Source organism: Staurois parvus, unplaced genomic scaffold (assembly GCF_062004578.1).
Source record: "Staurois parvus isolate SC_StPar_1 unplaced genomic scaffold, SC_StPar_1.0 ptg000328l, whole genome shotgun sequence".
NCBI lineage: Eukaryota > Metazoa > Chordata > Amphibia > Anura > Ranidae > Staurois > Staurois parvus.
Genome location: NW_028318124.1, coordinates 1398524 through 1421910, shown reverse-complemented (window position 1 = coordinate 1421910; position 23387 = coordinate 1398524). Strand labels below are relative to the sequence as shown.

At 43.8% G+C, this 23387-nt stretch overlaps 1 protein-coding gene across 1 annotated transcript in view; it reads left to right on the top strand.

Moving 5' to 3' along the window:
- Positions 1–23387, top strand: part of WNK4 (WNK lysine deficient protein kinase 4) — a 616132-nt gene that overhangs the window by 574698 nt on the left and 18047 nt on the right. The window contains exon 20 of the mRNA XM_089683941.1: positions 13059–13118. Coding sequence (XP_089540067.1) covers positions 13059–13118 — 60 coding nt within the window. The remainder of the gene's footprint in view (positions 1–13058; positions 13119–23387) is intronic.

Genomic DNA, 23387 nt, shown 5'->3' with positions numbered 1-23387 from the left:
ACAGCTCCACACGTCGGCGCTGCCGTGCACTTTGGCAGAGACCGACATGCTCAAAGACTGGCCCACCATCTCTTCTACATGTGAATGCAGGGCTGGCACTGCCTTTTGGGCAAAGAAATGACGGCTTGGCACTCTCCACCGCGGCGCGGCACAAGCCATCATTTCTCGGAAAGGTGCTGAGTCCACCAGTTGGAAAGGGAGGGACTGCAGCACCAGCAACTTGGACAGGAGGACGTTCAGCTTTTGCACCGTCGGGTGCGTGCTCGCAAACTGTTGTCTCTTGGATACGGATTCCAAGAAAGACTGTTGACGGAATCCGAGAAGAGGAGTAGCAGGAGAAGGAGCATCTGAACGAGCGGAAGATGCCAATGAGCGACAACTCCCCTCAGCAGAGGTGTTGGAGCCTTGACTGGCTGATAGAGGGCGATTGACGACGTCGGGTGACGGAGCAAGTAACGGAGCGGGTGATGGAGCGGGGGCTGGGGCAGGCAGAACCGCCGTATGTTTATCACGGTTTTCCCAGGCCACCGAATGGTGACGCTGCATATGCTGACGCAACGCTGTAGTCCCAACATGGGCCCCCTGGCCACGCTTGCATTTCTGGCCACATAGTCGACATACGGCTACATTTACTTCCTCGGGCGGCTTGAGGAAAAATTGCCACACCACCGAGTAGGAAACTTTGCCCCCGCTACTCTTCACTGGCTGACTGCTACTTCCTCCGTGCGCACCGGCACCACTACTGGCCGTGGTGGTAGGCTGCAGTGGAGCTGGTGCTCTACTCCGTGGACGTTTGGCTCCACTGACACTGATGCGACCCTGCTGCTGTCTCCTGGGCAACCCACCGACTGTTTTGCTCGCTGCCAAGCTGCCACCCTCTTCTCCTGATGATGCGGAAGAAATTGCCTGATGACGACGAGGCTGCCAAGTGCGATCAACCTCCTCATCATCAAGTAGGGTCTCCGCCTCACTACTAGCCCCCTCGGCTGCGTCTGGGTCAGGAGACAGACCTGTCTCTAGACCGGCTACCGAGCCACTCTCCTCGCCAGTACTTGTTCGCTTGGCTGCTGAAAAGGCCGATGTCTCCCCCCGTTCCTGACCGCCCTCTGTTAGCTCTTCCTCACTGTACAGTGGGGCTGAGCCCACAGCATGCGATACTTCGCTTGGTGAGGGAACAGCAAAGGACAGGGGCAGGTAGAGGACACGTGATTTCAGTGGGCTTGGTCCCGGGCCATGCCAACTAACGGTTGTGTCTGACGTACCCACCGACCGTTGGCTGTAGGTGTCAGAGGTGACCTGGGAAGAGGAAGACGACCGAGCCAACCAATCAATGACGGCAGGGTTGTCGGTGGAGACACGACCGCTGGATGACACCGGGAGCACTGGCCTCTGGCTGCGAATACTGCTGCCTCGACCCCTTCCTCTGCTGCCACGTCTGCTCGCTCCTAAAACATTGCCTCCTCTGCCACTCCTCTGCATGTTGTCTGACATACTATTTAATTCAACGATTAGGTGTCCCTGAGTAACAATTCTCTGGCACTCAGTAACAATTCTGTCTGTCCCTGAGTATGAATTCTGTGGCCCTGAGTAACAATTCTGTGTCTGTGCGAGTAACAATTCTGTGTCTGTGCGAGTAACAATTCTGTGTCTGTGCAAGTAACAATTTTGTGTCTGTGCGAGTAACAATTCTCTGGCACTCAGTAACAATTCTGTCTGTCCCTGAGTAACAATTCTCTGGCACTCAGTAACAATTCTGTCTGTCCCTGAGTAACAATTCTCTGGCACTCAGTAACAATTCTGTCTGTCCCTGAGTAACAATTCTCTGGCACTCAGTAACAATTCTGTCTGTCCCTGAGTATGAATTCTGTGGCCCTGAGTAACAATTCTGTGTCTGCGCGAGTAACAATTCTGTGTCTGTGCAAGTAACAATTTTGTGTCTGTGCAAGTAACAATTTTGTGTCTGTGCGAGTAACAATTCTCTGGCACTCAGTAACAATTCTGTCTGTCCCTGAGTAACAATTCTCTGGCACTCAGTAACAATTCTGTCTGTCCCTGAGTAACAATTCTCTGGCACTCAGTAACAATTCTGTCTGTCCCTGAGTAACAATTCTCTGGCACTCAGTAACAATTGTGTGTCTGTGCAAGTAACAATTCTGTGTCTGTGCAAGTAACAATTTTGTGTCTGTGAGAGTAACAATTCTCTGGCACTCAGTAACAATTCTGTCTGTCCCTGAGTAACAATTCTCTGGCACTCAGTAACAATTCTGTCTGTCCCTGAGTATGAATTCTGTGGCCCTGAGTAACAATTCTGTCTCTGTGCGAGTAACAATTCTGTGTCTGTGCAAGTAACAATTTTGTGTCTGTGAGAGTAACAATTCTCTGGCACTCAGTAACAATTCTGTCTGTCCCTGAGTAACAATTCTCTGGCACTCAGTAACAATTCTGTCTTCCCTGAGTAACAATTCTCTGGCACTCAGTAACAATTCTGTCTGTCCCTGAGTATGAATTCTGTGGCCCTGAGTAACAATTCTGTCTCTGTGCGAGTAACAATTCTGTGTCTGTGCAAGTAACAATTTTGTGTCTGTGAGAGTAACAATTCTCTGGCACTCAGTAACAATTCTGTCTGTCCCTGAGTAACAATTCTCTGGCACTCAGTAACAATTCTGTCTGTCCCTGAGTATGAATTCTGTGGCCCTGAGTAACAATTGTGTGTCTGTGCAAGTAACAATTCTGTGTCTGTGCAAGTAACAATTTTGTGTCTGTGAGAGTAACAATTCTCTGGCACTCAGTAACAATTCTGTCTGTCCCTGAGTAACAATTCTCTGGCACTCAGTAACAATTCTGTCTGTCCCTGAGTAACAATTCTGTCTGTCCCTGAGTATGAATTCTGTGGCCCTGAGTAAGAATTCTCTGGCACTCAGTAACAATTCTGTCTGTCCCTGAGTATGAATTCTGTGGCCCTGAGTAACAATTGTGTGTCTGTGCAAGTAACAATTCTGTGTCTGTGCAAGTAACAATTTTGTGTCTGTGAGAGTAACAATTCTCTGGCACTCAGTAACAATTCTGTCTGTCCCTGAGTAACAATTCTCTGGCACTCAGTAACAATTCTGTCTGTCCCTGAGTATGAATTCTGTGGCCCTGAGTAACAATTCTGTCTCTGTGCGAGTAACAATTCTGTGTCTGTGCAAGTAACAATTTTGTGTCTGTGAGAGTAACAATTCTCTGGCACTCAGTAACAATTCTGTCTGTCCCTGAGTAAGAATTCTCTGGCACTCAGTAACAATTCTGTCTGTCCCTGAGTAACAATTCTCTGGCACTCAGTAACAATTCTGTCTGTCCCTGAGTAACAATTCTGTCTGTCCCTGAGTATGAATTCTGTGGCCCTGAGTAAGAATTCTCTGGCACTCAGTAACAATTCTGTCTGTCCCTGAGTATGAATTCTGTGGCCCTGAGTAACAATTGTGTGTCTGTGCAAGTAACAATTCTGTGTCTGTGCAAGTAACAATTTTGTGTCTGTGAGAGTAACAATTCTCTGGCACTCAGTAACAATTCTGTCTGTCCCTGAGTAACAATTCTCTGGCACTCAGTAACAATTCTGTCTGTCCCTGAGTAACAATTCTCTGGCACTCAGTAACAATTCTGTCTGTCCCTGAGTAACAATTCTCTGGCACTCAGTAACAATTCTGTCTGTCCCTGAGTAACAATTCTGTCTGTCCCTGAGAATGAATTCTGTGGCCCTGAGTAAGAATTCTCTGGCACTCAGTAACAATTCTGTCTGTCCCTGAGTAACAATTCTCTGGCACTCAGTAACAATTCTGTCTGTCCCTGAGTATGAATTCTGTGGCCCTGAGTAACAATTGTGTGTCTGTGCAAGTAACAATTCTGTGTCTGTGCAAGTAACAATTTTGTGTCTGTGAGAGTAACAATTCTCTGGCACTCAGTAACAATTCTGTCTGTCCCTGAGTAACAATTCTCTGGCACTCAGTAACAATTCTGTCTGTCCCTGAGTAACAATTCTGTCTGTCCCTGAGTATGAATTCTGTGGCCCTGAGTAAGAATTCTCTGGCACTCAGTAACAATTCTGTCTGTCCCTGAGTATGAATTCTGTGGCCCTGAGTAACAATTGTGTGTCTGTGCAAGTAACAATTCTGTGTCTGTGCAAGTAACAATTTTGTGTCTGTGAGAGTAACAATTCTCTGGCACTCAGTAACAATTCTGTCTGTCCCTGAGTAACAATTCTCTGGCACTCAGTAACAATTCTGTCTGTCCCTGAGTATGAATTCTGTGGCCCTGAGTAACAATTCTGTCTCTGTGCGAGTAACAATTCTGTGTCTGTGCAAGTAACAATTTTGTGTCTGTGAGAGTAACAATTCTCTGGCACTCAGTAACAATTCTGTCTGTCCCTGAGTAAGAATTCTCTGGCACTCAGTAACAATTCTGTCTGTCCCTGAGTAACAATTCTCTGGCACTCAGTAACAATTCTGTCTGTCCCTGAGTAACAATTCTGTCTGTCCCTGAGTATGAATTCTGTGGCCCTGAGTAAGAATTCTCTGGCACTCAGTAACAATTCTGTCTGTCCCTGAGTATGAATTCTGTGGCCCTGAGTAACAATTGTGTGTCTGTGCAAGTAACAATTCTGTGTCTGTGCAAGTAACAATTTTGTGTCTGTGAGAGTAACAATTCTCTGGCACTCAGTAACAATTCTGTCTGTCCCTGAGTAACAATTCTCTGGCACTCAGTAACAATTCTGTCTGTCCCTGAGTAACAATTCTCTGGCACTCAGTAACAATTCTGTCTGTCCCTGAGTAACAATTCTCTGGCACTCAGTAACAATTCTGTCTGTCCCTGAGTAACAATTCTGTCTGTCCCTGAGAATGAATTCTGTGGCCCTGAGTAAGAATTCTCTGGCACTCAGTAACAATTCTGTCTGTCCCTGAGTAACAATTCTCTGGCACTCAGTAACAATTCTGTCTGTCCCTGAGTATGAATTCTGTGGCCCTGAGTAACAATTGTGTGTCTGTGCAAGTAACAATTCTGTGTCTGTGCAAGTAACAATTTTGTGTCTGTGAGAGTAACAATTCTCTGGCACTCAGTAACAATTCTGTCTGTCCCTGAGTAACAATTCTCTGGCACTCAGTAACAATTCTGTCTGTCCCTGAGTAACAATTCTGTCTGTCCCTGAGTATGAATTCTGTGGCCCTGAGTAAGAATTCTCTGGCACTCAGTAACAATTCTGTCTGTCCCTGAGTATGAATTCTGTGGCCCTGAGTAACAATTGTGTGTCTGTGCAAGTAACAATTCTGTGTCTGTGCAAGTAACAATTTTGTGTCTGTGAGAGTAACAATTCTCTGGCACTCAGTAACAATTCTGTCTGTCCCTGAGTAACAATTCTCTGGCACTCAGTAACAATTCTGTCTGTCCCTGAGTATGAATTCTGTGGCCCTGAGTAACAATTCTGTCTCTGTGCGAGTAACAATTCTGTGTCTGTGCAAGTAACAATTTTGTGTCTGTGAGAGTAACAATTCTCTGGCACTCAGTAACAATTCTGTCTGTCCCTGAGTAAGAATTCTCTGGCACTCAGTAACAATTCTGTCTGTCCCTGAGTAACAATTCTCTGGCACTCAGTAACAATTCTGTCTGTCCCTGAGTAACAATTCTGTCTGTCCCTGAGTATGAATTCTGTGGCCCTGAGTAAGAATTCTCTGGCACTCAGTAACAATTCTGTCTGTCCCTGAGTATGAATTCTGTGGCCCTGAGTAACAATTGTGTGTCTGTGCAAGTAACAATTCTGTGTCTGTGCAAGTAACAATTTTGTGTCTGTGAGAGTAACAATTCTCTGGCACTCAGTAACAATTCTGTCTGTCCCTGAGTAACAATTCTCTGGCACTCAGTAACAATTCTGTCTGTCCCTGAGTAACAATTCTCTGGCACTCAGTAACAATTCTGTCTGTCCCTGAGTAACAATTCTCTGGCACTCAGTAACAATTCTGTCTGTCCCTGAGTAACAATTCTGTCTGTCCCTGAGAATGAATTCTGTGGCCCTGAGTAAGAATTCTCTGGCACTCAGTAACAATTCTGTCTGTCCCTGAGTAACAATTCTCTGGCACTCAGTAACAATTCTGTCTGTCCCTGAGTATGAATTCTGTGGCCCTGAGTAACAATTGTGTGTCTGTGCAAGTAACAATTCTGTGTCTGTGCAAGTAACAATTTTGTGTCTGTGAGAGTAACAATTCTCTGGCACTCAGTAACAATTCTGTCTGTCCCTGAGTAACAATTCTCTGGCACTCAGTAACAATTCTGTCTGTCCCTGAGTAACAATTCTGTCTGTCCCTGAGTATGAATTCTGTGGCCCTGAGTAAGAATTCTCTGGCACTCAGTAACAATTCTGTCTGTCCCTGAGTATGAATTCTGTGGCCCTGAGTAACAATTCTGTCTCTGTGCGAGTAACAATTCTGTGTCTGTGCAAGTAACAATTTTGTGTCTGTGAGAGTAACAATTCTCTGGCACTCAGTAACAATTCTGTCTGTCCCTGAGTAAGAATTCTCTGGCACTCAGTAACAATTCTGTCTGTCCCTGAGTAACAATTCTCTGGCACTCAGTAACAATTCTGTCTGTCCCTGAGTAACAATTCTGTCTGTCCCTGAGTATGAATTCTGTGGCCCTGAGTAAGAATTCTCTGGCACTCAGTAACAATTCTGTCTGTCCCTGAGTATGAATTCTGTGGCCCTGAGTAACAATTGTGTGTCTGTGCAAGTAACAATTCTGTGTCTGTGCAAGTAACAATTTTGTGTCTGTGAGAGTAACAATTCTCTGGCACTCAGTAACAATTCTGTCTGTCCCTGAGTAACAATTCTCTGGCACTCAGTAACAATTCTGTCTGTCCCTGAGTAACAATTCTCTGGCACTCAGTAACAATTCTGTCTGTCCCTGAGTAACAATTCTCTGGCACTCAGTAACAATTCTGTCTGTCCCTGAGTAACAATTCTGTCTGTCCCTGAGAATGAATTCTGTGGCCCTGAGTAAGAATTCTCTGGCACTCAGTAACAATTCTGTCTGTCCCTGAGTAACAATTCTCTGGCACTCAGTAACAATTCTGTCTGTCCCTGAGTATGAATTCTGTGGCCCTGAGTAACAATTGTGTGTCTGTGCAAGTAACAATTCTGTGTCTGTGCAAGTAACAATTTTGTGTCTGTGAGAGTAACAATTCTCTGGCACTCAGTAACAATTCTGTCTGTCCCTGAGTAACAATTCTCTGGCACTCAGTAACAATTCTGTCTGTCCCTGAGTAACAATTCTGTCTGTCCCTGAGTATGAATTCTGTGGCCCTGAGTAAGAATTCTCTGGCACTCAGTAACAATTCTGTCTGTCCCTGAGTATGAATTCTGTGGCCCTGAGTAACAATTGTGTGTCTGTGCAAGTAACAATTCTGTGTCTGTGCAAGTAACAATTTTGTGTCTGTGAGAGTAACAATTCTCTGGCACTCAGTAACAATTCTGTCTGTCCCTGAGTAACAATTCTCTGGCACTCAGTAACAATTCTGTCTGTCCCTGAGTATGAATTCTGTGGCCCTGAGTAACAATTCTGTCTCTGTGCGAGTAACAATTCTGTGTCTGTGCAAGTAACAATTTTGTGTCTGTGAGAGTAACAATTCTCTGGCACTCAGTAACAATTCTGTCTGTCCCTGAGTAAGAATTCTCTGGCACTCAGTAACAATTCTGTCTGTCCCTGAGTAACAATTCTCTGGCACTCAGTAACAATTCTGTCTGTCCCTGAGTAACAATTCTGTCTGTCCCTGAGTATGAATTCTGTGGCCCTGAGTAAGAATTCTCTGGCACTCAGTAACAATTCTGTCTGTCCCTGAGTATGAATTCAGTGGCCCTGAGTAACAATTGTGTGTCTGTGCAAGTAACAATTCTGTGTCTGTGCAAGTAACAATTTTGTGTCTGTGAGAGTAACAATTCTCTGGCACTCAGTAACAATTCTGTCTGTCCCTGAGTAACAATTCTCTGGCACTCAGTAACAATTCTGTCTGTCCCTGAGTAACAATTCTCTGGCACTCAGTAACAATTCTGTCTGTCCCTGAGTAACAATTCTCTGGCACTCAGTAACAATTCTGTCTGTCCCTGAGTAACAATTCTGTCTGTCCCTGAGAATGAATTCTGTGGCCCTGAGTAAGAATTCTCTGGCACTCAGTAACAATTCTGTCTGTCCCTGAGTAACAATTCTCTGGCACTCAGTAACAATTCTGTCTGTCCCTGAGTAAAAATTCTGTGGCCCTAATAACGTTTCTGTGGCCCTAAGTAACAATTCTCTGGCACTGAGTAACAATTCTGTCTGTCCCTGAGTATGAATTCTGTGGCCCTAACTAGCGTTTCTTTGTCCCTAAATAACGATTCTGTGGCCCTCATTAACAAGTCTGTGTCCCTGAGTAATGGTTCTCTGTCCCTAAGTAACTTCTCTCTGTCCCCAATTCTCGTTTCTGTGGCCCTAACTCTGTCCCTGTCCCTAGTACAGAGCGGTCTGCCTCTGTTCAATGACTGCAGGCAAATGAAGATTTCCAAAATGGCCGCTATATATACCTCGACCATTACACAGTGCTGGCTGGCTGGCTGCTGATTGGCTGATGCGATCACATGTCGTTGAGGAATGCATTATGGGGCAGCGCGCCTTGTCTGCGCGCCTTCCCCGACATCCCCGCTCCGTCGCCGCACATGTCAGCCGCCATTTTCGGAAAAATTTCGATTCGCGCGTCCGAATTAGGCTGTTTTTCGGATTCGGCACGAATCGAAATTTTTCCGATATTCGACTCGAATTCCACTTCGGATACTTCGATTCGCTCATCTCTAATCAACATGAATAAATACATCAGTGGTTTATATAGTGAACTCTGTGTAGAGCTATTCACCCTGATGTCAACACAGAGGACAACGGGGCACTCTTTATATCTGGAGGAAAAGAAATTTAATCCCCAAACACGGAAAGGTTTCTTCACAGTGAGAGCTGTGAAAATGTGGAATAGACTCCCTCAAGAGTTGGTTCTAGCCAGCTCAGTGGATTGCTTCAAAAAAGGCCTAGATTATTTCTTAGATACACAGAATATAACTGGATACTAACATTTATAGGTAAAGTTGATCCAGGGAATATCCGATTGCCTCTCGAGGGATCAGGAAGGAATTTTTTCCCAGCAGGTGCAAATTGGATAATGCTTTGCTGGTTTTTTTTGCCTTCCTCTGGATCAACTGTGGGTATAGGATTATAACTTTTTTTTTTTTTATATGGTTGAACTGGATGGACTTTTGTCTTTTTTCAGCCAGACTAACTATGTAACTATGTAATGTTTGATTTCACTTAAAATGGTATCCTATTGGGTTCAATGGATTACTTTCTTCTCTGCTGTGTTTTTATGTTCTCTCCAGGGCATTGCATTTATTTTGTCTGTGTTTACAGCCTTCCAGTAATTATTGCACTGTTTTTATCACTGTTTAAGACAATAGATGTCTTATTTTCTAGTCCAAATGTCATTTGGTGTGACTGCCTTTAACCTCCCTGGAGGTAATCCCGAGTGTAGCTCGGGGTAAAGTTTCAGCACCACAAGCGGTAACCCCGAGCTATACTCGGGAATACCTTGCAGCCCTGCTCCAGGATCTATTCTTCACTTACCTTGTCCTTCACTCCCGCAATGTCCCTCCTGCAGTATCCCCGGCAATGTCCTCCGGCCGATGACGGCATCCGTCTTCTGGGTTCCGTTCCCTGCGATGTCAGGACGTACGGGGACGGAACAGTGGAAAATTTAAAAACATGAACAAGTGACATTCACTAAATACACTAAAATCACATAGTAAAACATTACTGTATCAAACCATTTCACATACATTTTGTCCCGAGTGCTTTGTCCTGTGCCCTGCCTGCATTTTTACCGTTCTTTCTGCCTTGAAACTGAGAAATGTCCATGGCGTCCAAAAAGCGTCCCTTTAGGTCAAAAGCAGTTCTAGATTAGCTAGAAAACAGTGATAGTAAATTAGAACTACTTGCAGAATTGAGTGATGATTCGTGGGGAAATTCGTCATCAGACACTGAAAACGATTTTGCAACTTTGCTCAGTGATGTGCGAACTTGGCGCTATATTTCAAATTTCAGTGTTTTTGGTTTGATTATATTATTGAATTAAATGTAATATTATTTTTATGATTATTTATTAAATTATAATTTATGATTTGGTGTTTCAAATTTTAACATACCCGGGATGTTTACTAGACTCTTGTTTGGACAGATTTCAGTGAGTTATTCCTAAAAATTACAGGCCTACAATAAAAAAAATACATATTTCCATGCAAAAAAATGTACTGCTTTGAGCACAGAAATACTGACATAATCAGACCGCTAGGGAGTTAGTTGTTTAAAGTCACACAAGTTTTTCAACGTTTTTTAGTGTTTTGCATTAGCGTTTTGCTTCATTTTCGGTTTTTAGTGTTTTTTAGTGGCTTTTTTAACCAAACATTTTTTTTTTTGCTCAAGAAAAGTCCAAAAACGAAGCTTTGCTGTGTTTTACCACGTTTTTCAGCATTAGAGCGTTTTTGCAGCTAAAAAATCCTCTAGAAGCCCCCTAGTCTTGGGGGTTTTTTTTCAGCCAAAAAACAACCCTGCCAAAAAACGCTGATTACAGTCTATGTGTGCATGGACACATAGGATAACATGCTGGGGAGTTTGCTGGCTGTAGAAAAAAAAACACCAAAAGCCAAAAGCAGCTGTAAAAACATCCAATATGCATGAGGACTAATTTTTGGTTATTTTCATGCTTTTGAGACTTAGCTAGTTACATATAGTTACATAATTAGTCTGGCTAAAAAATGTTAATGTCCATCCAGTTCAACCATTAAAAAAAAAGTTATAATCCTATACCCACAGAAGCTCTCCCACTGTTAACCCTTTCACCTGCAAAGCACCTGCAAAAATAAATTGGCTGGAGCCGCTCCTGCTTTTCAGATATTTATTTGTAAAAAAGTTTGGAAACCATTGTTCATTTTCTTTCTACAATTATGTGCCACTTTGTGTTGGTCTATCACATAAAATCCTTATAAAGTACATTTACGTTTTTGGTTGTAATATGACAAAATGTGGAAAATTTCAAGGGGTATGAATGCTTTTTCAAGGCACTGTATAGCAACTGTGGTTATTTTTATATTATTATCTGATTATATCAATAACGGTAGAAATAGTTAATATTGTGCTTAAAGAGTAACTAAGTTCACCTTTAAAAAATAACCAATAAATGCACATCTTTTTGCAGGTAAAATATGTGCAATTATTATTTTTTTACATTGCAGCCTGTAAAGCATTGCACCCATAAGGGTGGAACATGTAACATATTCCAAAGGTGAATTTAGCCTTTAAAATCATCATAATTTGTAATTTCCTTATGCTGTAATATGACAGCAGTAGAGTCTAATTCTCAACATTGCTTTGCACAAAACATGCTAAGAAATTATTTGTAAGTACCTAGGAGATGTCCCTTTCTTGTGGCAGAAAATTATGATTTTTGGATTATTGTTAGTGTTCTGTACTTGGACACAAAGATGACCCTGAATAATAAATGTGTAATAGACATGTGCGATTCAGTTCATTTGCATTAGTTTTTTTAGATGAAAATCAAATTTTCAGAGATTTGGATGCATTTGAATTTCCGAATGGACATAGAATCAAATGGCAGGGAATCTGAAAAAAGTTATACCGAAAAAATAGCAAATGCATTATGTTCTGTCTCTCCAATCTAAGCATTGATAGTGTGATCTCTGTAACTTACAGTTGTGATGAGATAGCGATAACTTCAACCTCAGCTGGATAACAGAGTCAGTGACTCAATCGATAAGACATCTTGTAGATCTTGTGAAGTTTATTCCATAAACTGAGAGAATCTTACAACAATGAACATTCGATAGGTCAAAAGATCATAATGTTTCCTGCTCCATGACATGAGGCTAGAGCTGCAATGCATTTGTGGGAAAGGGGGAGGGCTATCTATACAGCATTAACTAAACCAAAGGAAAGGGAGGAGCAGAAACAAAATATAGAAACACTTAAAGGCATATGACAGTCAATATGACAGTCATGTGAAACATGACACATTAATTGATTTTTTTTCACACGGATGACATTGTTTTATTTGTTGGAAAATTATCCAATTTAATTGTGATTAACTGTGGTTGTTAAAGAGCGGGCTGCCATTTTGTCCTTAACAACCATGACTCATCTACTATCAGAGAGTCTGGAATGAAGTTTGAGGGGAACCCCATGCCAAAATATAAAAATAAAATGGTGTGGGATCCCCCCAATATCCATGCCAGACCCTTAGGTATTTTAAGGGTTTTAAGGGAAACCCCCTGAAAATCCATAATAGCCCAGCAAGCCACGAAAGGGGGGGGGATGAGTGAGCCCGCCCCCGAACCATACCAGGCCACATGTCCTCAACATAGGGGGTGACGTGTCCTGTAGAGAGACACTCACCCAATGATAAGTAGAGATTATGCAGGGTCTTCCCGATGATTCCCCACCCCCATATTTACCTGTCATTCGGCATGTGTCCTTGGACGAACACATAATGTTTGGCAGACAGCAGGGTTTTTTTTGTGCAGGCCAGCATTCATCATGATTGACATTGGATCTACTTCAGGGGACACAAAAGTGTGTTTGTGTTTTTATTTACTTTTGACATTTGTTTGGTGAAATAGTAGGGGTACTATGTGCCCTATACTCATTTACATGGGGGGGGGTCTGGTTTGTTAAGGACACATCGGCTGCCCACTGCCATAGCTATTCACAATGAATTCGTATCTGTCTGAAGTTATGCTGGGTGGATTAGAAACTTTTCAAATCTACCCAGGATAATGAATATACAAGACAAATCCTGAAGAAACTAAGTGAATCCCAAAAATGAAAGGGACCAACACAACAAAGAGGAATAAACACAATTACTCCTTAACAAATGCATCTGAAACAAAAACTAAACAAAATGTCCATATGTCTAATGTGTAAAGTATCAATCAAAATGGTTCCTGTTTCAGGTAACTACTGGAGGATTTTACAGTGAAGCATGTGATCAGGATGATAAAGGAAAAGTAAAGGTAATTTTTTTAAATAAATGCTTGCTTTGTGAACAAGCTATTATACCAAATCCAAACATTCATCATACAGTACAGAAAGGAATCAAAGCTAAAATTTAATCAGATTATTAAATATTAATTTTAGTGGCATAATAACAAAACAAGTAGTAAAGTTTAAAAACATCAAAAATCATTCTAAGTGGTTGAAAATATTGCTGGTACTGCCACTATTGTCTACATATCTGCCTAAATACCCAGTACTACATCTGCATCATCACCATCATCATGTTGCTATTGTTGTTGTTATTTTAATTATTTTATGCAGCACAACTATCTCCTATGAAAGATAAGTGTCACAAACAAGGAATTGTCAATCTAGTTACATAGTAAAACATGGGAATAACAAAAACATTAGATGCATATTATCAAGAATGTTGATGAGTGTTTGATGAAGCAAATATAAAACTGGTCATAGATTTCAAATATGGTTCCTTATTATGAAAAAGAAATCTGCATTAGAGTAAACCTGTGGCTAGATAATGTGCATTGAAGTATTTATGTTACATACTCAAGCAGAAAACAAGTTTTAAAAATGAGCTTTCACTGTAGCTGCAGGTACTGTGGAGTAATCCATTCTCACAATTTCCATCAGCAGCACTGAAGTTACTCAAGTCCTTTACTCAGCACTTAGCTCACCCTTATTCCCCTTTCAGAGCACTTTGTCTTTTTACATTAGAGATTAGTGGGTTGGCAGGTTGCTGAAGGAGGAAGAAGAGAAATGTGAGCTGAGCTGCTGAAAGAGTGACCTGAGCAGCTTTAGTAATTCTGATGTTAATTTGAGGATGAATTGCTTCACAGTGCATGTACAGCTGTGTTCAAAATAATAGCAGTCAGACATCACTAACCTGATCAATCACTGTTTTTGGTAGAAATTACACTGTTCAACAGGTAAAAAGTTTGGGCAAAAAATTAGCTAATCTTACATAATTTTGGGGTGCTGAAAACGAAAATGACCCTAAAAAATGTTGATTGGCTCTAGTTTCCATGATATATTCACCCATCTAATGACGTAAGCCATTCAAAATTATGATGCAACTTCAGCTGCATATTGCGCAATTGATACTGGTGACCAATAGAAAATTGCATGTATACTGAGATGATGCAATATTAGCCTTTAATTGCATCACTTCACTGCATAAAAGCTGCAGTATCTGTAGCTGATTGTAGTTCGACAGCGTCTTTACATTTCGTTTTATGCTTATATAGGCTACTCAGTAATGCCTCGAACTTGTGTGAATAAAGCAGATAATTTCTGCTATATCTGCGGTGAAATAACTTTTATCTCACAAAAAAGGAGGATAACAGGAATGATTAAGAAAGCCTACAACTTGTATTTTGGCTGCAAGATAGGAGACCAGGACAAGAGCTGGGCACCACATATATGCTGCAATTCTTGTGGGACGGCACTGGAGCAATGGTTGAATGGAAAAAAGGCATCTATGCCTTTCGCTGTGCCAATGATTTGGAGAGAGCCAACAGATCATGTTAGTAATTGTTACTTTTGTATGGTGCCTCCAATTGTAAAAGGGCTAAATAAGAAGAAAAAGTTATCTGTGCACTATCCAAATATTCCATCGGCAATACGTCCAGTTCCTCATGGAGAGGGGCTACCAATTCCTAAAGCACCAGAATCCTTTGTGGTTGAGTCAAGTGAGGAAGAACCTGAAGCGTGTAGTCACGTGCAGTTGTAAGAGATAGCCCTTTCCTCGAATACAAGAGAAAAGCCAAGAGAAGCAAAACCGACACAAACTGAAGACAAAACTAGTGAGAATCCTAAGTATTAAAATGATTCAACTTAGCTTATGGCTATAATTTTTCTTGGTAATCCTATGCAGTATATTATGCCATTTAGGCTTTGTTATGTAGTCAATATCACTTGCTTTATATTTGTGGAAAGACATCTATCTATATAATTATTGTGCATTATGTAGTCATTACGCCTATAGTAGAAAACTTTCCGTTTACAGAAAAACTAGAGCCAATTGACAAATTTCATTGTTATATTTGAACTCAGAATGTGAAATTCATTAAGAAATTGATCCTTTTGTTTCCAAAACTGGCAAAAAATAAAAATTTGTTGAACAGTGTTATATTTCTACATGGCAAATAATTTACTAGCAGGTGTAGTAGAGTAATAGAAATTCAACAGACCCAACAGTCATGACATGCATGCTCCTGATTCTGTGTAATTGAATCACTAATTGAAAGGGGCATGTTCAAAATAATAGCAGTGTGGAGTTCTATTAGTGAGGTCATTCATTCTTTGAAAAACAGGTGGCAATTATTGCCCTTATTTAAGGAAGGAAGGCAGCAAAATGTTGTACATGCTGGTTACAGTGCATTTCTCTCTGAAATTCTGAGGAAAAATGGGTCGTTCCAGACATTGTTCAGAAGAACAGTGTACCTTGATTAAAAAGTTGATTGGAGAGGGGAAAACATATAAAGAAGTGCAGAAAATGATAGGCTGCTCAGCTAAAATGATCGCAAATGCTTTAAAATGGCAACCAAAACCTGAAAGACGTGAAAGAAAGCGAAAATCTACCATTCGATTGGATAGAAGAATAGCCAAAATGGCAAGGACTCAGCCAACAATCAGCTCCAGGAAGATCAAAGAAGGTGTAAAGTTACCTGTGAGTACTGTTACAATTAGAAGACGCCCATGTGAACCCAAGCTATCTGCAAGAGGCCCCCGCAAAGTCTCACTGTTGAAAAAAAAGACATGCGCTGAAGAGGTTAGAATTTGCCAAAGAGCACATTGACTGGCCTAAAGAGAAATGGCGCAACATTTTGTGGACTGATGAAAGTAAGATTGTTCTTTTTGGGTCTAGTGGCCGGAGACAGGTTGTCAGATGACCCCCAAACACTGAATTCAAGCCACAGTACACTGTGAAGACAGTGAAGCATGGTTGCGCAAGCATCATGATATGGGGATGTTTCTCATACTATGGTGTTGGGCCTATTTAGCACATACCAGGGATCATGGATCAGTTTGAATACATCAGAATACTTGAAGAGGTCATGCTGCCTTATGCTGAAGAGAAAATGCCCTTAAAATGGGTGTTCCAACAAGACAACGACCCCAAACACACCAGTAAACGTGCAATATCTTGGTTCCAGACCAACAAGATTGACGTTATGGAGTGGCCAGCCCAATCCCCGGATCTTAATCCAATAGAAAACTTGTGGGGTGACATCAAAAATGCAGTTTCTGAGGCAAAACCAAGAAATAGAGAAGAACTGTGGAATGTAGTCCAATCATCCTGGGCTGGAATACCTGTTCACAGGTGCCAGAAGTTGGTTGATTCCATGCAACACAGATGTACAGCAGTTCTCAGAAACAGTGGTTATACAACTAAATATTAAGTGATTCAAAGGAAAGCAAAATATTCAAACATTTTTCAGTTTATATAGTGAATGTTTGAGTTTGTAAAGAAGAATACAAACACTGCTATTTTTTTGAACAGTCTAATATTCACCTTTCTTCAATTTTTTTAGAGGAGCAACAAAAATTTGATATATTTTTCCTCATGTTTTGATTTGGAATAGAATGTGTAGTGTTCCCAATGCATTTGTGTGTATGGAAATAAAAGCTATTAGAAGGATTTTGAGCTTTATTCACTTTTTTCAACACACTGCTATTATTTTGAACACAACTGTAAGTCCAGAGATCAGTGATGGCTCATTTTTTGCTTAAAGCGAAGTTCCAGTCACACTGCAAAAAAAAATAAAAGTCCGCAGCTACAATACCTGTAGCTGCTGACTTTTAAAAAACAGCTACTCACCTGTCCCTCATGTCCTCCCCACAGCCAGTTTTACCAGCTGTCCGGTGTTCCCGGCGCCGGCATCTTCAGTGTGGGCACCCGGTTGTGACAGCTTGCAGCTTCACAGCCAGGTGCTCACTGCACATGTGCAAGTAGTGCTGCATTTTCTGAATGGTCCCATAGTCTTCTGGGACCTGTCATGTGTCCCAGAAGACTACAGGGAGGGAGAGGGGGAGGACGACGTCCGCTTCTAGGTGATCGCAGCAGAAGTGGGAGTGGGTACCTGTTAATTTCGGGTACCTGCTCCCCACCACTCACCAAAGGTGCCAATCCTTAATGGGGTGCGGGGGACCAGTCTGTAAAGCCGAACTTCCTCTTTTGGGTAGAACACCATTTTAATAAGAAAATGCTAATATTCACAACTTAGCCACAGGTTTACTTTGAAGTGAACAAGTGAGAATGCAAGTGTAGGAGCTGCCATTGCTGACTTGTTTTGGAAAATGAAGGCTCTAGGCTGTCATTCATACGTTTCCTTGGCTATCTGGTGAGTCACTGGCCAAGAACAGGCATGGTACGTAGGGCTGCCATCAGAAAAATGAAAGCAGTACTGCCATACTGGGCCTCATCAGCCAGGAGGCTTGGATACTTATGCCCACCTACTAGTGGCTCTGCTCCAGGTTGTCTTTCTGCTGGAGGTCCTCAAGAGCATGCTCCTGCAAGAGCCGGAAATCTGCCCTGCGGCTTGTACTTTAAAAGTCATTAAGATTAGAAACCATTACAACTACTACTATGTCTGCTGGGGCCCATTGTGGTACTTGGGAAGCTTTAAACCAATCAAGGAGCTGCAGGCTCTTCCCTGCAGTACTGGTGCAGCTGCTACTTCCTGCTCTGAGTCGCATGCACTTTCACTGGCATTGGAACGGGTTAAAGAAGGAATGAATGCTGTGGCTCTACAATAGAGTTGACAATTACAGCCCCAGGCTTCATACAGTTCATACGGTTTTAGTTCTCATCTCCAAATCAGGGCAGTTCAGTATACACATCAGGTGCACAGGCAGCCATTGATTTAGTCAGGACAGACTCTGCAAAGCACACACCTGCTGAAGCCTGTGGATGTCCATAGCCCAACCACTATCTCCACGCCTGACCCACCACCTTAGAGTGGCAGTCGGGTAACGAGACTGGATGTAGTGTAGGCTGTGTCAGTCTAGCCTCCATTGTGGAAGCTGGACTGGGACATGGAGGTCAGGAAGTATGTGATACATTCCAGTCCCGGGTTCTGTGCCCCAGACACCAGGTACACTAGCATGGAGCAACATAAAGTGAACCTCGTTATCAGAAATTCTGATCATGTCCACTAGTTGCAGTACACGAGGACTTCAACTTTGCATCACATTTAAAGTAATGTAAAGTATGGGAAAACCAAAATAAGTAGTACATGTTACCCTCATGCTTCCATTATGTTTCTTTCTTTCCTCAGCCCTAATGTTCACATACGTATGGGCACTTGAAGTGTCAGAATGGAGTAACAGCCCTATATCGGCTTGAGAGTGTAGAGGGGGTAGATGCATCCACCTCCTCTTTCAGGTCCCTCCTTCTATTGGATCTGTGGCCGTGCTTGGTGCACACCCCAGCTGCTAGCTAGAGCGGGCACTTGTCTCTGTTTCCATAACAACATCTCACGCTAAAACCAGGAAGCAGAGGCAGTGGGACAGGGTGTGCAGTCTGCTTGTCTTCTGGGCTGCACTTTCCATGCAGTTTTGTATACTCGCCCTCTGTAGCTTTCAACCATCTCCTCCCCCTTGGCTTTAATCCCTCCATGGCCTCCATTTTCCTCCCCCTTCCTATCAGTTAACCGGTGTCGGCCGCTGCTAGGGGAGGGGGTGCCAGTGAGGAGAACATGTTCTTATGCTCAGTAACTTCTCTTAGGGCTTGACTATATTTGACTATATTTCAAACGTTTCAAAAACGCTCCTATGGTGTTAGCATGGGCATTAGACAGGCATTAATGAGCTTTAGTATGGTCATTTTACAAGCGTTAAAAATGCTCCTCAAATGCCCCACAAATGCGTATAATAAACTCTAATGGTATTTGTCACGATCACGGCGTCAGACCCCAGACCTTCTCACCAAATTAGTGTCCGAAGGGCTAGCCGATCTAAAACCGCGATGTCACGTGTGTAACAATGCCACACCCAGCTGCACCATGCACAATGATTTTCCAGCTAATTGGACCACAGTCAATGTATCGGCAGCCTGAGCGATTGTTACTGGGTCAGGTTAATTACGCAATTAACCCTTCACACTGCCACCACCTCCTTTTTGTACAGAGAAAGAGGAAACTCGGCGATATCAGCTAAAACACTATAATGGTTGAGATAATCGTCTGCATAATACGGTCACCGCAGGCCTTTTATGCAGAGGGCTAAACAAACACAGTAACTGTCAGGAATGGATTCACCATTGGTGGTGGGACTCACCTGCCGTGTGGGCTGCAGTACCAGGGCTGGCCAGCGGGTGCTCTCAGCAACCAGAAGCTCACTCCTGAAGTCAGCCATCAGCTGAAGCTGATTGCAGGAGGTGTATTTAAGCAGGACCAGGCCTGTGATCAGGGCCTTGGTGTATGCTTCCCATGAGCCCCTGTACCTGGTATCCTGTGTTCCTGTTCTGCTGACTATCTGATTTGTTGCCGACCCTGTCTGACCCTGACCTCTGCTGACTTCTCCTGCTTGATCCCCGGCTTGCCTGACCATCCTTCTGCCTGATCCTCTGTACCGCGCTGCCCGTGAGTTACTGAACCCGGCTTATGACCCTGACTATTCTCTGCCTGCTCCTCCGGTACCCCGCTGCCTGCGCGTTGCTGACCTGGCCTGCCTGACTATGCCTGACGCTACCCAAACAATCCATCCATCCCGCATGGATCCAGTCACTACTGCCCAAACCTGCCAGCCCCTTCACATCAGGCTTTCCCCCAGAACATAACCTCGGCAGACCCCTCTACCCCAGTTAGGTGCACTCAGGGGCCGCGACCTGGTCTCAGTCCTGCGCCAAGTCCATCCCCACCATCAGGGGCTCTGGTGAAAAGGCAGACTGGGGCTTAGACTCCGCGCCCTGGGGAATCCTGGTCGGTGGGTCACTAGAGATCCCACCGGGCGGTGCCTGACAGTACCTTACGGCCCGCCTGACCATTCCACCTCTCCAGCCCTGACTACGCCTGTGTTCCTGAAGCCTGCTACTTCCCTGTGTCAGTCCACACATTTCTGGTCATACCCGGATCCCTAACAGTAGCGTTCTCTTTAGAGGCAGGAATTTGTAAATTGCAATAAAGCGCTATAGAAACAGTTCAACACTTTCAGAAGGAAAGATTTATTACTAAAAAGGTCAAATGGGTGCAATAACAATATTTACAGAAAAAGATGTAACTAAGATATATATATAAATATACAGAGACCAAACAGCACAGCAAAGAGATAGAGAGAGGTGAAAGGGTTAAGGTACTTGCCAAAGTCCTGGGTTAGCAGATCCAAGTTTCAGAGCGAAAGGGCACGGGTCTTCCCAGGTGGTACTGATGTTAAAATGGGAGACGTCTTCAACTTTCCTCTCATAGGCATGACAGCCCATTTTGTAGTTCCCCAGCAGGGGGTGTCTCTGAAGTCAAGGACCAATACCCCCTTTAGGGCGTGGAGGTATTGGCGGATACCTCAACTAGAGCCAAAATCTCCCATAACTCATATTTTGGCCTATAACTTTCCATCTGCACAAATGACATTCCACCCGCGGGTAGATTATTATGCAGACACGTCTGAGGATTGATTAGATATGAATTATGAAATTATACACTGAATTATTCACAAGATATATTTTTCAGCTTTCCTATGTATTCCAGACAAGGTGAGTAACCCATCAAATTGTTCGTCTTCTCTTAGCCAATCTGACGATATGTCTGGTTTTTCTCTCATATTCCAAGATATGAGACATAGGGGAAAAATGGATTTTAAAAAGTGTTTATCTGATTCGTGCTTCGTTGGAATGCCTTGAACTCCTGGGAAGTATCAGGGAATGAGAAGATCGCCGCAGCGCATGAATCTGCGCATGCGCAGGATTCTGGCAAGGCATACAGGAAGGCGGGCACTAGGACCCAGGCGCACCTGTCACAGATGACAGCACCGGGCAGGCACTAGGACCCAGGCGCGCCTCTCGGCGCTGGGCGGGCTATTTAAAGAGCACCTCGGTGTTGATTCAGTGCTGATTGGTCTTTCAGCTCCCCCCGTGTCCTGCTAGTTCCTGACGTTCCCTTTGTTGCTGACCCGGCTTGTTCCTGTCCCGACTCCGATTGCTCTCCTGCTCCAGGTTCCTGACTTCGGCTGTGCTCCTGACCTTGGCTTTCTCTTCTGATTCGGTACTGCGCTGCACGACTGTTTATGACCCTGGCTTTTCTGACCCTGCTCCAGTCCTGTTTCTGGCACCTACCTTGCTCTGCTGCACTTCCTGCAATCCACAGCACCTGCCTGCTCTATTGCTACTGTGCCCTAAATCAGTGGATACTTAGTCTACGAGGCCATCATTTGCAAGAGCCACAAAGCAACAACTCCTGGCGCTCTTGTCCCCCTGGTCCCTAGACTCCCCCTGTTCCAACCTCAGTGGTGTCAGGGCTAGGGACACAAGTGAGGCCGACCTCGTCAACTCAGTCTCCCATCAGGTACGTGACAGTACCAGTCAGCCACTGATGGAGTCTGAAAGGGAGGTCTCATGACTGGGGGACATTCGCCAATCAGTCACTACCGTGTTCCACGTGATACACGGTCTGCAGAAAGACTTGGGACACCTAGAAAATAAATTGCTAGACGACTCTAATGCCTGCACAGACACAGACCTCACGGCAACCTCTGATACAGCTACTCAGACAGAGGCCAGTATGATCCTCGAAAATTCTGCCCCTCCAGAACCCTGGGTGCCTACACCTGAGTTCTTTTCAGGAGACCGCCGGAAGTTCAGGACCTTTTGGAATTCCTGCGAGTTGTACTTCTCGTTGCTTCCCAGGACCTTCTCTTCATCAAATACTGTATCAAGGTGGGATTTATTATCACCCTTCTCAGAAATGAACCCCAGTCCTGGGCATACCATCTCCGTGAACGACAAGATCTGGTCCTAACCTCAGTGGACTCCTTTTTCACAGCAATGACTCAGATCTATGCTGACCCCATCCGGCGGCAAACCGCGGAATCTATGCTTAGTAAGCTGCAGCAAGGGCAGAGGCCCATAGAAGAATATGTTGCCGATTTCCGCATCTTGAGTTCCGATACGCTGTGGAACGAGTCGGCTCTCCGCTATCAGTTCCGTCTGGGTCTTTCGGATATCCAAAAGGATGAGCTGGCCCGAGTGGGGGTACCGACAAAATTGGAGAGTCTGATAGACCTATCGATCCATATCGACCGTAGGATTCAGGGAAGACAGGAAGAAAGGACTAACGGGAGGATTCTGATATGCTCGGAAGTTGGGCCCTCTACGAGTACTGCTCCATCAGAAAGGCCCCTTAATTCCGCTAGAAAGAGCTTTTTGAGACCACCACTCTCCACAGCAGAATGCCTTCATCGACAGAAATCCAGTCTCTGTCTCTACTGTGGCGATGCAGGTCATTTCGTGGCCACCTGTCCAATTAAACCTCGTAAACCCTCTCCCAACTGTGTCTACATGATGCATCCTCCAGGAACTAGTCAAATGCACCTCTCCTTCCTTCTGAAACTGCAACTGGCCTAGAGGACAATCACGGTCCCGGCCATCATAGACTCAGGTGCTTGCAGCTGCTTCATGGACACTCATTTTGCTGCTCAGAATCTGATCCCGCTCCACACCAAGGCACAAAGGCTTGCAGTTAATTTTGCAGACGGGTCTGGTATCAGTTCCGGCCCAGTAACACAGGAAACTATACCAATCTTCTGTTGCTCTCTCCTGGACACCAGGAATTCTTACGCCTAGACATCATTACCTCTCCGATGTTTCCAGTTATTCTTGGCATGCCTTGGCTAAAAGCACATAATCCAACCATCAATTGGTTGTCTGGAGATGTCTCCTTCCCCTCTGAATATTGCCTGATCCATTGTACCCCAAAAGGGGCAAGAATGACAACCCCTCTCCTCAGTATCCACTCGGAGCCGGAGACCATGAAACTAGTTCCGGTGGCATATTATGAGTACTTGGATGTGTTCAATAAGAAGAGTGCCAACACCCTTCCTCCTCACCGTCCTTTTGACTGTCCAATTGAGGTCCTGCCTGGCGCCGAGATTCCATTCGGGAGGATTTACCCCTTGTCTGAAGTTGAATTAGAGACCCTCCGGGGGTACATAGATGAAAGTTTAGAAAAAGGGTTCATTCGGCCCACTACATCACCAGCAGGAGCCGGTATCTTCTTTGTTGAAAAAAAGGACCACACCCTGAGACCCTGCCACTAATCCCTGAACTATTACAAAGG